This window comes from Melanerpes formicivorus, unplaced genomic scaffold, assembly GCF_026170545.1.
Source record: "Melanerpes formicivorus ecotype bairdi unplaced genomic scaffold, bMelFor1.0.p_v2 SCAF_16, whole genome shotgun sequence".
Lineage (NCBI taxonomy): Eukaryota > Metazoa > Chordata > Aves > Piciformes > Picidae > Melanerpes > Melanerpes formicivorus.
This window is the reverse complement of record NW_027142368.1, coordinates 7820394-7837636: the sequence shown is the minus strand read 5'-3', so window position 1 is coordinate 7837636 and position 17243 is coordinate 7820394. Positions and strand designations below refer to the sequence as shown.

At 37.7% G+C, this 17243-nt stretch overlaps 1 protein-coding gene across 1 annotated transcript in view; it reads right to left on the bottom strand.

Annotated features, from left to right (window-relative positions):
- GALNT18 (polypeptide N-acetylgalactosaminyltransferase 18) overlaps nt 1-17243 on the bottom strand; it is a 173780-nt gene that overhangs the window by 88312 nt on the left and 68225 nt on the right. The window contains exon 3 of the mRNA XM_068147981.1: nt 2341-2533. Within this exon, the coding sequence (XP_068004082.1) occupies nt 2341-2533 (193 nt within the window). The remainder of the gene's footprint in view (nt 1-2340; nt 2534-17243) is intronic.

Genomic DNA, 17243 nt, shown 5'->3' with positions numbered 1-17243 from the left:
TACTGGTATGACTTAAAAGGGGTTAACACCACACATTTTTGGCAGATCACTTAATTCTCTCAGTCTCAACTAGAGCCAATCATATATGAATTACATTAGACTTTAGCTTAATTTCTATCTGTTGTCTTTCCAACTTCCTATACTTCATGTGATAGGTTATGAATATGGATGATAGACCATAACCAAGCCCAGACACATCTATATCAATTCCATTCCTTTTAGCTACCTGCCCACGAGCCTTTGCTGGGATTCCAATGTCATGCTGACTCTTGCAGAATCACTGCCAAATCCAGGTTAATGAGCTTGGTTAGACCTAGGCTAACTTTGTCCAGACCTATTGTGGTACTTCTGTCATAGCTGTGCTTTCATGCTTTTCTAGTCAGAACAGGAATACCACAACTGACTAAGGACCAGCAAATCTGATTAACTCAGTCTCCATGCTACTTGATGGGTGCTCTTCTCAGACCAAGCTGTCCTTGGCTCCTATGGTGTACTGCTTGAGCCCAGTATCTGCCCATGGATAATTTAAATACATTTATGCAGACTCTGGAAAGGACTAATGCAATAAACGTTAAAAATAGGTGCTAGAAATCATAAAAATTGATTATTATAGTGGAAAACACACTCTCACAGGGTAGGCATTTTCCCACAATATCCATGTGTTTGCTCTCACACAAATGAGAATTTGTGTATCAGGAGTAGGAATTCTGTATTCAGCATTGTGACTTTCAGAAGATCCTGCAGCTCTTCTCCACAGGGTGCCATAGATACAGCAAACAGTTGACATACTACCTGACAACACACTTCATTACTCTCAGTATTAGAATTTACTGCATTTCAGTGTCAGATTACCTGCTTGCTCCTGAACACTTAAATTCTACACTTCTTCTCAGGAAGACTTCCCTCCTTCCCACTTTATTACTGTTCAGGAGCTACCATTATTAAGCCATGATTTTGTATGCACACTTCCATAATCATATTGTAATGTCTAACATGTTTCTGACAGCCAAGTTACGTAAGAATCAATAACTGCACAGAAATTAGGATGATTAATTTCCAACTGGAGTTTCTTTTTAAATCCCAGTATTGATTTCTTTCTTTCAGCTACTGTAAGATTTGCTGCCACTTTTTAATTTTTAAAACCTATAGTTATAAAAAATTTAGACTGAAATCATTCATGAGTCATTTCCAAAGAAATACAAGGACAGAAAGGTTCTGTCATTGATCTCTTACTAAAGAAAATTTATTTCTTAATTAGTTTTCAATTAAAAAAAAATAAAGAGAGATTGTTACTACTCTCAGTGTTAAAGTGGTTTAACTAAAATATAAATTACATTGATTTTGATTCCCTTAAAGTTGTTATTTCAGCAAAATCTACCATTTAAATAATTTTAAAATGTACTATACAGCAATACATAGCATAGATATATTTAAAATTGCATCCTGGAATGGCATTAATATATTTTAATATCAAACAGTTTAATATATATAGCAAAATGCACAGCTTACTGCTTTTGGTCAAAATAGGTGACTAAAATCCCATGTTAAATTCAGTAAGGACTCATCATGTTTCTTTTCATGATTTTTTTTTTAACTGTGCAAAAAAGCTCTTTTCCCTCCACCCAGTTCCCCATCCCCACAGCTGCTGTTTGTCAAAGGACCAGATGTATCACCAAGGCTGAAAGAAAGTTATCAACTGTCTTTGTGAATGTTCCCACCAGAAGAGGCCTCAAATGCACTGAAAGGGTGGTTTTTTACTTCCTTGGTGCCATCCATCTCAACAGGACACTGTGAAATAATGGTGATTGTATTTCCCCTACCTGACTGGCACACATCCTAGGAGAGAACAGCCCGGTTTATAGGAGGCTCCACCGGCCTTCAGCTGGTACAGCCTGCTTGACTAAAATGTGTATTTCACCACAAGAGCTAAACAGCTTTATCTGCTTACTGATTGTTATCAGACAGTTCTGGGCTTTCAAGTTCTTATTTTCTTCTTATCTTAGTCAGATCTTGGAATAAAACTGAAGTTTAAAAGTTTTATCTTCTCACAATAAAAGACTTGCTATCTAATGTAAACTGCAGGCAAGTTCCAAGGGATCTTGGGGAACTTTTAATGGAAAGTTAGTAGGATTTTAACAAGACTTCATTTGTGCACTCTGGTGTTTCAGAAGGCATTCTAAACTACCACCCTTCACATATTTGATAGGAATTATTCATTCTGGCTACTCTATGTAAACTCACCTTCCACATGATCACATGGTGTGGTACTTCCAAGGGAAAAGCAGTTACCAGACCCTACAACCCAGGACCCACAGCGCTAGGCTGAAGCATGGCACTCACCCATTAGGCCTGAGGTCAGGCAGGGGCCTGTCCAGTGGCAGGCGATCGCTCAGGTAAGCGTTGTAGCCGTAATACTGGAACTGTTTCAGTGCAATTCGTCTGTTCTCAGGACTGAGATCCTGGCCCCAGTGAGCAAAGAGGGAGGAGTCAGTGAATGCTTCAGCAGGATTTTCTTCTGGCTTTGGAGGAGCTTCTACAAAAGACAAAGAGAAAAAGAAACTATTTTAGAGACTTTTATTCCATCAGGGTACAAAGCCTCACTTCAGGGACAACACACACAGCATATACTGCCAGTTTACAGCAGCCTGTAAGTGTCCTCACATACCTCTTGTGGCAGTGCACTTGTTAGCACTTAAGCCTCACAATTCAATATTCAAAATACAGTTAGTTACAAACGATTCTTTCATAATCACAATCAGACTAAAGGTCATGACTGATAAATTTAATTCAAAAGCATTCCTATCAAACAGTAAGGAAGTTATTTTGTTTTTATACAGAAGGATGACTACTGCATTTCAGCCTGAATTGTCTTGCTAGAAAAAAGACTAAAGAACAGTACTGACAGGAAACTAATGACACTTGCTTCCCTGTATTACATTACAACCTTTGTAAATGTGTGATGTCTCTTTACTTGTCAAAGTGCTGCCTCTCAGCCTGAATCCTGGAATTGTCTCCTATTCCTCAAAAGATGAAAGACATGCTAAACCCTCAGTCAAACAAGGAAACCATTCCAACAGGTCCTGCTGCCACACAGATAAACGTGACAGAGTGGAGCTTGTGAGCTCACATACCATTCTGCAATGGAAATTAGAGGACTTTGACAAATTCAGATCACTTTAGAAGGTCCTAACTCAGGAAAGGCAGAATAGTTTTTAAATACCAGTTCAAAAATCACAGCAATGGGGAATATCACAGGTATCTGTTGACAGCTATGTGAACCTCACAAAACCAACTTGAATGCACATAAAGAATCTCACTAACTGTCTTCGTATCACACTCATGCAGGCCTCTAATTCCATTTCATCCTATGTTTTGTGAGCAAGAGTACTTCCTAAAGTGACCTATGAATCTATTGCTCTTTTCTGACTGAAAAAGCACTCAATAATCGAGGTTGTAGCTGGAAGATGAAGATTTTCCAGCAACAGGTATCTGCAAATTTATTTTACAAGCTGTAACAAACCACTTTCCAAACGCAATCATATTTTGTATACTAAGCAAACACATTCTTTCAAGACATTATTCCACAGGAGAAAAGCATTAGCAAGAACTTTCAATTACAATTCCAATCAATGGAATTAAGCATGCATCTCTGATGACAAAGTCTTTCTTCCCTTTATTTGGCTGAAAACCCTTAAGGGAAGCAAATTTATTCAGGCAGTCTCTCACAAGAAATAAAAGCAATTATCACAAGACCATCAGCTGCGTTTTGACTAGTCACCAAGTGATTTGATGTCTTAGTATCTGTAAACGGTCTTGGCCTAAAGTCTCACAGCCAATTCTTCTTGATTCTGTAATGGCAGAATGATCACAGGAAGCTAAGGCTCCAAGGTGAAATAGTCAAATAGTACTGCCTGAAGCAATAGAAAGGTAGGTACATTTACCTGCTCAGTTATTACTAAAAAGGAAATATTAGCTCCCTTTTTCCAGTAGGAAGAAAGCTCACCATCCACACACCATTGCTGCAAATGTTAACATGGCATCTTCTCTACATTAACTTTTCCCACCATGCGGAGAGCAGCACTGTACATGTACAAGACTGGTATTAACTATCAGCAGACTGACATTTTGCCATTCAATCAATTGGTACCAGAGAGAAAACACAAAAATTCCAGCCAGCCATATACCTGAGCTGAGGAACTCTTCTTCCAGAAGCTTGACTGTTATGCAATCAGCATGGGGTTGACCACACACTGCTTATCTGAGTCACAAAACCCAACAGCTTCTTTTCAAAAAGCATCTGTGTGTCTTTAGTTCACACTTTCTGGGTCAAGTTTACTAATTATGCAATTAATCTTAATACAACATCTGTTCCTTCATCTGTTCTTAATGACCAGACTCCAAGGCAGAAATTAGCTCTCCTCTTCCTATTGCTTATTGTACACAGTAAGTCTGAGATACTAAATCAGAAGTCACCATTGAAATACAGGTTGCACATGACATGAAATCACCTCTTTCCCAGTAATAAAATATATTTTGATTAGTAATTAAAGCTCAAATTAACTTGCTTTAAATCTGCTATTGCAACAAAATACACACAGGGAGGTTTCTTTAGCCTTTTCTAGTGTATCAGGTGTAAATAGCAACAGATTGATCACAGAGGACAAATCACTTAGGAATGAAGCCAGAATGTAGGCAGAAAGGCTTGATCACATGCTCTTTAGAAGTGCTTGGCACTTAAGATTTACCAGCCTAGAAAGGAAGGATCATGTAATGATTAAAGAAGGAATGCAGTAACCATGCTTACCTTACAAGGTGGACTCATGACATGAATCTAAGTAGACTATCGTTAAAGACAAAATAAACTTTGGCTCTCTGATATTCAGCAGCTAGATTCTTGGGAAGTCAAGCTACTCTAGTAAATGCTTTCATGAAAGAGTTCCATAGTGTGAAGAAAATGAAGGAACTGACCATCTCACACAACCTCAGCAGCCTTCATCTTCTTAAGACAATCATGAAGAAGCTCACAGCAACTTTCTCTGTTAGATTGTCTCTGCTGGTACTTTAGGAATTGTTTCCACATTTCAAGTACCAACTTTTTCACAGGCCTAATGGCCTGGCTCTGGCTCTCACCACCCAAAAAATAAATAAATCTATTTCCTGCAGGCAATAGCATTTCAGTTTTCTGTGGAAGGAAGAATCCTTTCATCCTTTTCCTTCACATGTGCCCTTGATCTGTTAGCTGGTCTATACTCTCTGTACTCTCTCGCCAAAGGCTGTTCTACACAACAGGTAAAGATCCCCGACTGGCACTGGGTCATACCACCCTGATACAGTTTTTGGAAGTGTGAAACCTTTACCTAAATTTCATCCCATTTTCAAAGTCCATTGTAACTAATGCAAACATGTTAGCAGTATCTTTAAGAATTACAGTCTGACAATTCCTGTCTGGGAAGCTGATCCCATGCAGGACATTGCTATGAATCCTCTATCAGATGACTAAACCTCTGAAATGAAAACATTACCTCCTTGCTTCTACAGTGTGATGAAACTTTAACAAGCGACAGTAGAAGCAGCTCAACAAGATGCAACACTGCATCAGCCATGGAGAAAGATATACTCAAAAGAAAAATCTAAATTACAGTAACAGAGCTCTCCTCAGAAAAGTTATTTTATGTAGTCTCTCACCCCCTAAAAACAAAAAAACACTTAAAAAATCACATACTGCTGCACGACAACAACATTGTTTTCTGCTGAAAAGATAATTTCAATGTTTTGAATATTCAAATCGATTGCCCTTGTCAGAGTCTAGTTTCGTTCCTGTGGAACTGACTTTAATGGAAGAGTACCTAAGAAAAACTGAAATATCTGAGTTAGTTAACTTCTGCTACCACTGCTTACTTACAGCTCAGTAAGTCTTACTGAAGCTGCCAGGGTTCCTCAGAGACTGACAGCTTGCCAGAGTTTGTTTGTACAGAGTATGAGAGAGCAGCATAGCTCTCACCTTAAAGGAAAAAAAAAATCTCATCCAAACTACACACAAAAGACAACCACCCTGAGAGGATTCAGCTCAATATCCAGTATTTGCATATTCCAGCACACTCTGCAGTTAGTGTCAACACTGGACAAATCAGACAGGAAATGAGAAAAAACCCAGCACCAAAATGGTGATACTTTCCTGAAAAGCTAACTGTCAAGAAGCTGTAATAATACCACAATTGGTATACAATCAGTATGACATTTTAAACTGCATATGACAGCACATATGGAAGGAAATGCCAAAGATTCCCTCAACAAATTTTTGATATTTCTGAGAACCTGAAACACAATTTATTACAATTCATTGATATGTTACCACTTACCAGCTTATTTTGTATTGAAAACCAACAAAGTTTAGGGGATAAAAAAACTTCTGGGTTTGGTTCTTTTGTTTCTTTAATTACCATTGCTTAAGGACAGCTTAAATCACAGAGTGGATATCTGCCCAGAATGGTAGATCACATACATCACCTGTTCAAGAGAAAGGGGATGACTTTCTCCAGCAATAGCCCATTATGTAATGATGGCAACCACAATAACTACTTCTATTCTGAGGGCATCCTGGCCCTTTCTTTTCCCCTCCTCTTCCCAGCAAGCCAACAGGGTGAGCAGAGGATCTCTGAGAGAAAGGAGACCAGTAGATTGAAAAGGAGAAAAGCAATAGCAAGCTCGTTAGAGCTTTTGGCTAGAGCCCCAGGATTGTGGGGGCAGGAAGGCAGGGAAAGACTTGGCCATTCCAAACTGACTTCTAGCCTCTTCATCTCCTCTCCTCAACTAGCACCCAACCAATTCCGCCAAGTACAGTTAATAAAATAGTGGAAATATTTATTCATTATATCCTCCTCTTATCATCATTGAATAAATACTCGAAAATACTAGGCACAAGCATTCCTCAGTTCTTAGCAATTATGGAATGGTTTGCAAAGTGAGCTTGGAGGGTACAGGAGTACAGTCAATAAAATCTACATATAAAGAGCACTCTGAAAAGGCAACAGGCTAAAACAACTTCCACAGTAATGCTTAAGGTCTGAAACCTCTCAAAGACAGTGAATTCCAGAGCAGCAAAGGAGATAAAAACGATTCAGAATATTCTACTGATTGTAACTGCACATGTTCCTAAATTTAGGCATCTGCTTATTTGCTTACTAAAAAAGGAATCTCATCTGCATTTAATGAATTGCAGGCCACATTTTTCTTCGGGATTAGTGGAGTTTCCATCAGTGCAGCTGAGAGGATTTACAGGCTCAGAGTATTTTATATCACAAACCCAAAATCTATGTCACCTGAAGTAAAGAGGAAAGCACTTAATTATTTTGACAACTTTATTTTGCCAAGAGCTGTCAGGCTGTGATGCTAGTTAGTAATTTGTACAGCTTTTACTTTTATACAAACTGAGTAGTCACACCAAAAATAAAGTCTGCATGGGGAAGCAGAAACTAGCTCTATTCTACATTTGCCCAATTCAAAGCAATTCCTCTTGTAGTAATCACATAAAATGAGATTTTTCTCTGCTTACTGGGGTTTTCTGAGATTCCACAGATGAATTCTCCTTCACTGATTTCCATTCAGTCTTCTGGGGAATTGTGTCTTGGCCCCTTCCTCATAAACACAAACACTCTGAAGAGAGCAGCATCTCCCCCATTCAAGACAGCCTTTTCACTTATCATAAACACTTTCAAAATTATGATTAATGTTGTAAGCTGTTTCACCACTTCCACCAAAGTATATCATTGGCATCTTAGTAAACAGCCATTCTGATAAGCTTGACAGAGCATCTATTTCCAAAGTCCTTTTCAAACACTTGCAGAAGTAATTGCACATGCTTGGAGCTAGTTCACACTTTCAAGGTTTTCCCTAAACTACCCCAAGACAGACAAGCTTCATTTTTAAATGAAACCTGAAGAAATAGGAAGAACAGGAGAGCAGTCTGGAAGAAGAGCCCACATGCACATCTGTAAAAGCATCTTCCATCTCCATTTGCAAATGCTCTTTGCATGTCTGAAGCAGATCATAAATATGTTTTAAAGATTTGCAAACTACACTGCAATAAAATATAAAAGAAAACTAAGGATAATAGAGCTTCTTCTCTTTGCAGAAAAAACATGAATGACAAATTAAAAGCACTTTCCCACCTTTGATACCAAGCAGGTGATTTGTGATAGAGTTAATGGCAATAGCAAACTGAGATTGTCAGTATGCCATGAATATTCCTTGAGGAAACCTGAAATTAGCAACACTACTTCTGCAAAAAGCCTGTTCTTCAAGTTATGGTTATCACCAATATGGTACAAGCCTACTTACTGTAGAAACACTTAAAAAAATCACAGCTGGACATGCTGTTGAAGAAATGCACCTTTTTATTAATCATGTTTGCAGTATGCTCTAAAGAGAGAACTGCATCCAGCATCAAATGCATTTTTACTCTCACGTGGTTGTTTCTCTGGAAAGTCTTTTGAGTGCTTTAACAACCATCATTACATTTTATATTCTCTAGTGTTTTCCAGGAAAAAACAACAAGCCAACAACAACAAACAAAACTGCCCATAGAACAGAAAATAGCCTGGAAAGGCATTACTAATAATGACTGTGAAATATCTTAACTTCTAGGCACTTAAAGACCTTACCACACTCACTCACATGTCAGCATGCCCATCACAAGGCCACTCAGGCAGGCAAGGAAAAAACCTAAAAGGGCACAGAGCTTTGTCTTGAACCCTGTCTTCTACAATGACTCACACACTTCCTGATGCAAGGAATTCAAGGAACTGCCACCTTCTCACTCGTGATTCAAAGCTCAAAACCTTCTCCTGGTTTTATATGTCCATGTGTTCTCTTTGAAACAGTTCCCTAGGCCTGACATTCCTCCTTAAACAACTTAGAAAAAGGTCTTACTCTTCACACAGCACAATGCAGTAAGAGCATCTGTGCAGGATACAAATGATTCACTTTTACTTCTCTCTCCTGAGTAAAGAAAATTGAATCAGGGCAGAAGTGCTGTTCTAAATGCAAACAGAGTTATCCAGGAGTGTTAGCAAACATCAGCAAAATGCCTTAAGAATTTTGTAATGAAAACAGACTTTCACCAATTTTGCAGAATAGCTGCAGTAACAGAGGACCAGAGATTTTTATTATATTATTTATTATTATATTTAGAAGAGACTATTAGGCTAGATAACAGAAGAATATAATCTGATAATTCACCAGAGAATTGAGAGACATTGCATTTTGAATTCACATAATGCTTTTAGGAATTGTTATGCACGATAACAGATTTCATTAATCCTGGGGTTACGTCCAAAATGAAACACAGTGGTTTCTTCATTTGCTCCACCCGCCCAGCAGGTGTTTGAAATGTGCAGGGCTTGCAGGTTAATTACCGATTCCACCAGGGTGGGATGGGCTAATAACAGTCCATTGGAAAAAGAAGAATCATTTTACTAAACGAGAGAAGATAGTAGCTGCAGAGTAGTAAAGGAAGACATTCTGGAAGCAAACAGCTTTGAAGAGAAGACTTGAGCTAATGTTACTTTGAAATAGCTGTTCATCAATGAAACAAAAGATTTTTCCATATTCACAATGGAGAAGACTCTTAACAGTTTGTTTCCAATTGATCTTCAGACCTTGGGAAAAGCCGCCCATTAATACTTTGAGGCTTAAACACAACTTGCATAGACTGACAAAAATTAGTAAAGGCTCCAGGAATTTTGTAAAGAAATCCTACCTTGAAGCAATGCCAGAGAAATACATTTCTTACCTGGGAAACAGAATCTGGAGGATTTTAATCCAACATTTTGTTTCACCTGAGTTGTTGCTTTTCTGTCAGTTATTTTGGCCTGCTTTCAAACTACTGCGAGGAGTAATAACCTATGAAGAGATGGGTGGGCGAAGTTGTGGAACACCAAGTAAGTTAATTAAATACCAAAACATCTCCACCTTGAGCAAAGTGGCTAGCTTTCAATGCAAAAAGCTATTCCCAAGGTAGGCCATTGCCACGGACCACAAAGAAAAGGAGAAAACGCTGAAACTTAAGTGCCAAACCATTCACAATGATAAGAGCATCCTTTAGCCTCCTGTGGAGGATGATGGTTGTACTGGGAACTTAAACTACACATCATTTTCTCCTCTTGCTGTCATAGAACTCTTTAGCAGTGCTAAAAGAAAAAGAGGATTTAATTTTCTGCATAAAATAATTCCTTAATTATCTTTGTATAACTGAGCACTTACAGAAAAGCCTGAATGTTCTCCCCATGGATCTTCTTTTGTCATTGTGAAACAGGAACAGCACTGCTTCCCTTGCCTTGCAGGAGTATTAAAATAAAGCTACACTTCTGAGCTACTCAGTACCAGCCATCACTGAAATGCCTATAAAAACAATAAAACTCCTCTTTCCTCTCATTAGCAAAGATGTTAAGAGTAGCCGTTCTTCACAAAAATTCCTCTGCATCAGCAGACAGCTTGGATCACCAACGATCCTCAATTACTTCTTGTCCCTCTCCCACAGGAAGTTAATACTGAAGATGCTGTTTTCACTGTTTCTAAACCACCTGCATCTAATACCCTATTAACAAGGAGCAGATGCTTACTACAATTCCCTTGCCTTAACTAGTAATAGTGGATTTCTTTTGTGCACAAGGAGATTAACTAGATTATCTTTGGAGTTTGGATTGTGAGGAATATTTAGTATTTCAGTAGAACTATCTTCCCTGCCAACAGCCACATGTTCTCAGGTATTCATTGTCTTACAGCCTGATCAAAATTTGGTTTTATGAACAACAAATACTAAATCATTGCCAAGAGGATATCCATTCCCAATGGACCTACCATACAGTGTGTAAATAAGAAAAAGTGCTAATTTTCAACAAATTTAACCAAATAATTTTGTTCAGAAAAAAAAAATCCCATCTTTAAATGACACCTTTTAGCCCTAACAAAATGTGCACTTCTTTGCTCAATTATACATCCTGCTTTACCCCTCTCTTTCCCATTCCCCCCTTAGTGTTTTTTCTAGCTCAGAGGTATGCAAACTATCTGTGCAGCTAACACGGTCTAATAACTCTCTGCCATTCTGTTTCCCTGAAAGTCGCATACCAAAGCAGGAAGGCCAAACGGTACCAGCTGCTTACAGGACTGCAGGCTTGCACGTTCCTTGTCCTTCTACATGGACAATACACAAAAACTCCACAGTTTCCATGCTTCTGCTTGGGTCAAACATACCTGCAGAGTTTTTGATTTTATAATACTTAGAACATAGTATTGAATTTAAATGCCAGTATTTCAAATAGTTAACTGAGTTTCACATCTCTCACTTGAGAAACGATGTCCAGTGGACATCAGACCAATAGACAGTTTTTTCTACTGACTTTAATAAAGTCTCTCTTAAATCGAAATATTGGCACTTACTCTCAACATACTGCCCAGTACCTGCATTTTCCATACATGCTGCACTTTGCTAATAACTGATACTTTAAAAAAAAATTATTCTCCATTATTGACAAAGGGAAAAAAACCTTCATCTCAAAAAGTCTAAGAAAAGTATTTCAATTCATTCTTATAATGCTAGACTATGTTCTGAATTGTTACTGAAAGTATACTCAAATTTTGCACTCATGAAACTGGTATCACATAGAGACATATGCTTGTTTTTATCAGTATTTTTACAAGATTTATGTTTGGGATAATTAAGCAACTCCATAGGATTTACATTCTCCAACTCTGAAGAGGAAGATTCCAGGATCAAAAGAATACATCCCTGACTTACAACAAACAAAGCATGTTTATACAGCCTCTGAAAGTGTTTTCTCTTAGATAAGATTTTAGGAATCTAGATTAGGGATGTTCAGAAAATACTTCATGCTATTTTTAACATTATATTAGTAATGGGAGATGTTACTTGAACTGTCATACCACCAGCCAGAATATTTCTGCAGTAAACAAGACTATTTTCACTACAGGAGAAACACTGTCATTTCCTTACTTTGAATACTACTAGCGTAAAGAATACTCACAGCCTTATGACAAAGTACAAGTACTGCAGCTTGAGCAATGACATGCTTTTGACCAAAGCTACACCTGTCTCATCAAAAGGGCCCCTTTTTCCATGTTTGGGGAGAGGGACTTTGGTGGAATCTAATTCAAATACACTTAACAGACTTGGAAAAGTTTCTTATTAAAGGTGTATTCTTCTGTGAGCGCTCACACATTGATGCTCACAGCTTCCAATGCACAAGAAAAGCTATGTTCTATAAAACATGATAACTTCTTTTGAACTTACATTTCCTATTAGTAACATGAATCTTGGCTTAACCTTAACTATTTGGATATCTCATAATGTATCTCTTACAGTAAATTGTTGCTAGTGTAGGGAATGATAGAAGGAGAGAACAGGCAAGAGCAAGAAGAGCAAGCACTGGCATTATATTCCCTCCAATATCCTAATCAGCAAAGCAGAGCTACTGCATGGGAAGTAGTAAATTATGCAGAGAAAAAAGTCAATATAATCTGTTTCCTTTTGGCATCAAAGGACTGTACATACCATAGCATTGTTCCTTTCCAAGTTTTCACTAATGACTGCTCAGCTCCTTCTACTGGGACCACCTCAGCCCTTGCTGATTGTTAATTTAAGTAAGCACTAACTTCAAAACCACACCTTTGAGGTTAATAGTCCTTAATGGAGAAGGTAAAACATAAAGGGATATTGATATTCCTACACTGTTTTAACATTTAAGGAAAATGAATTATTCTTTAATGAATATCAGCTAAACAAACAACTTTTATGTATAGTATATTCAGAGTAAAAGGCTTACAGTGTGATATGATCTATCCATCCAAATGGCAACAATAAACACTGACAGTAGACAACAGTGCTCACAACTAGGGTATAACCCACAACTTTGTTTCACTTGTGACTGACTGATGTGAGATCATGTCTTTCTGATGCTTAACTGTATTTCCGTCTTTTCCAACTGTATTTCTGTCTTTTAATACTCAGCTGTTTATCTTCTAGCCATACTTGACAAATAAAATTAAGTAGTTTGGATCTACATTAACTTGTTCACAAAATTTCCATTTATAAAGATAGAACTGAAATGTCTTATTTAATATTTTTCCATTAGAAAAGAACAGAATGAGGTTTTCTTGTATTTGTCATATAATTCTGTTTGATGCCATTCCTCTTTCAATGATTTCTCTGCATAATTTAATAGTTCATTAGCATATTACAGCCACTGAATCTCATATAGCTGGTAACAATCATATTCAGAACCTGCTACCATCCACTTGCTACAGTCTGTTTTTTCCCACCTTCTGATTTACTTTCAGCTGGTGTGTGTGTGTGGAAAAGTATTAAATAGAATTAAAAAGGCAGGGCAGAAAACTTGTGTTGCATCATCGACATGCCACATGTTCAGGTGGATATTTCCAATCATCCTATTTAGGTTTCTGTGCAGCTTTTAGTAATACTTTGTATTAGACTTTATGTGCATTACTAAATACCCAACCATATAGGTTAGTTTGTTTGGGCTTTTTTCTTTTCAGCTTTACAAATATTTGAAAGAATGCCTTTCCCCATAAGCAAAATGGGCTCTATATATTTAGATCTAGAAGCAAAACTATTAGTATTTTATGTCAGATGATGCTCAAATTGTACTCTATTAAATAAAACCAGTATTTATCCAAAGCCAAGAGTATAAACACAGTTAATTGAGCATGAAAACATGTGTTTTTTCCAACCAGGCAACAAAGCTGGATTTTCTGTCCTCCATCTCATTTTTTCCCCTCTTCTTCCTCAGATCATTGTAATAATCTGAAATATTTCTCCTGTGCTACTTTGTGGGAAGCTAGCTCCAGAGCACTGAAGGCCCCACAAGGATGTCTACAATTTCATTGTAATTGCTGATGATTCTCCATGATAAATCCAAGCAAACTCAGGATTCCTTCCAAGGTCAGGGAAGCCAGTTTGCATTATTATTAAAGATTAATGTCTATTTACACAAAGTCATATGTAGGAATTTAATCCCTCAGATTAAGTAAGGTAACAACCCTGTAGCTGATAAAAACCCCACAACTGTCTGCCATTCCTCTGTTATGACAAATACCAATCTGACCCCAGGCTTCATCTTCACAGCAGAAACAAAGTTGGAAAGAACCCATACAAGGATCATCAAGGCCAAGTCCCTTCTCCTTGCAGAACTACCTAAAACTAAACCTAAGACATCCATCCAGACTCTCGCAGGCTTGGTGCAGTGACCAGTTCTCTGGGGAGCCTGGTCCAGTGACCAATCATACCTATATTTGCCTTATAGAAAGTGACTTTGCAAAAATGCTGTTTTGAATTCTCTACAAACCTGTAATACGTAGAGAAATGTGACTATCAGGATGTCTTTACTGCACCTTACAGGCTGCCACAACCTGAATGTTAGTTTCTTGATGTATGTTTCTATCAATGCTGAAATGCAGCTACATCTGAATGTGTGAAAAGAAGTGACATCAGGTACAAAGATATCAGAGAGTCTGTTCTAACCAAACTACTGTAACCAAAGATTTTGGGGAAGAAAAATTGAATGAGCACCACAAGAAAATAATGACTTTTATTGCTAAAAACATTCTTCATTTTTAAATCAAAGCTTATTGGAGGGCTATTATATACCAATTTAAATATGTATTAATTGACACTTGACTGATCAGGTATATCATAGCCCATTATGATATAAGAACCTTTTGTTTACCTAAATTTGAAAAAAAAAATGTGGAATAAGAAAGGGTAGGAACACCTGGAACATGCATAAAATTTCTACAACAAAACCATTTTTCCAATCAGTTAAAATTCACTGAAGCAAATATATTCATGAAAGAGTTTAGCTTATGCATAGATGGGATTAATTACTTAGATGAGAAGTCAAAAACTTTTAGAAAGATCATTACTCTTTCTGTGAAATTAAGTATCAGATGGTTCTCTTAATAAATATAAGCCTTCATGAAAAGCCAATGAGAAACTATTGAATGAAAATTTAGATTAAGTTTGAGAATTCTGCCTTCAAGTTAGGAAAGCCATTTGCATTCCTAACAGCCACCAGCACTATCAAGCTCATTACTTAACGAGGGCAATCTAGCCAGTAAAACCAACTGGCAGCTCAGAAGAAATAGCTTTTAAGTCAAGAATGCTCTCTGGTGACACACTACTGATGATTATTTTTATGTCAATGGTTAAAAGAGATGCATAACATGCAAAAGCCAGATTTTATCTGCAACATTGGACTATCAGATGTACAGAGTACTGCCCAGAACACCTCAGAAAAAAATTACTTGATTTTAGTAGTTATCTAGCAATTATCTATTCTGTACCTTGCAAAAATTAAAGTGATCTATAAAAAAAAAGTATTCAAAGCATTTTCTGTGAGTTTGATGGTGCTATTTATCCCTCTTTTTAAGAGCCCATAAAGCAACTTGTGAAACTATGGTCTCCCATACTGAGCAACTTGGTGATGATGCTGACGCATTGGCTTACTAATTAGCACTTACTTTGCTGCTGCAATTATGTTTTGTTCCTTTTTAAATGTCTTCGTACAACGGAGATATCTCTAGAGGTCTGTGATACTCTCAATACACAGTTAAAACCTTTATCATATTGATTAACTCTCCCAAAGACAACGTGTGACAAGCCTTTCCAAAGAGTGTTACTGTTATATTACTCAGGCCCGACTCTGACTTAAAAATTTTAGTTGATGGACATTGCTGGACAGCAAATTTGGACTGTCAATACCTATTGGGGAAAATGTTCATACCACTTTAAAGGTTTGACATTGTAATAAGTAAGCAAAGTTCCACTAAAGAACTAAAGAGTTGGTACTTTCCTGCAGAATTTGAAGTTTCCCTCCTAATAGGAAAAAAGCTGCTTTTGTTGTCCTTCAGACATTTCAGTGAAAGGTTCTTCCTTCCTCCTCATTTCTGAATATCTTACTAGGATGTCTACTTTTCTACACACACTATGGAACCATCATCCCACTGTTCTCCCAGTTGCTCTTCAGTTTGCAAACATACTTTAAAGTCACAGGATTTGTTTATAAACTTCCTTATCCTGCCACCTGAACTTCTGTCCTCCATCTGAAGCTCATCTCTTCACAAATAGTGCTCTCTGCAATAGTCTCTTCTGGCTCACAAATCACTGGCTAGGCTGGATTTCTCAGGGTTGTTTTATTTGATTAGCTTGTCAAGTTTCCAGTCTCCTTAGAAATAATGCCTGCTCTCCCCTGAAGACATCAGGAACTTAGTGTGGTACCTGCACTTGCTTTGTACACAACTCAAAATCATAGTCACTATAATATATCTGAAAAGGGTTGGAGGAGGTTTCTAGGGGCACAATAACAACATAGGAATGTGATAAATCCTTGCTTCTGGTACAAAGGGATCCTCATACTACTCTAGCTTGAAGAAATTTTAGATCAGAGAGAAGCCCAGACAGTGCGCAAATTAAGGGAGACACACACGTTGGCTTCTCTTTCCCTTCAGGTTCTGTCTTCTGCAACTGTTGTACGCCCTAAAAAAAAACCATCAGAGCAAACAGCTCTGGGATTTTTTCCAGCACTTGTGCAGGTTTCTGCCATCTGCCATCCCTCCTTCCATGAACAACATGCCTTAAGTTCCCCTGTACCTTGTGGGCCAGGACAGGTACAATGTGATACTGGGATAACAATTCTGTGCAACTTGCCAGAACAGCTTGTCTTCACACATGGGACAGAACTTTCAGGGTAGCATGCTGAAAATTCATCTTGTTAAGATACTCTGCCAAATCCCACAAGACATGCTGAATGAGGCCCAGTATGGAATAAAAAACAGTGTTAAGAGCACTAGGATGCCTTTTACAGGACTAGCTATCAATTCTGCTTTCTTATAAAAAGTTTAATTTATTGCTTCTACTTCTTAACAAGATGAGAAATTATTCATATTTTATTATCTGTTTAAATTTTTGCATAGCCATCACTCTTTCTAGCCAAAAAAAAAGGCACCTATATAACAAATAGCTTTCAAATGCATACTGGCCAACTAAAAAAGACTGACAAGCTGAGAAAAAGTGACAGCAGATTGAAGTTATCTTCCACAGGATACACCTGGCTTGTGAAGCTGTGCCACAAAATACACATCAACTTGGCAGGTGGGTGGAAGAAGCAGCTGATGCAGATAACCTATTCACTCTTGCAAAGCATCTTGAAGGT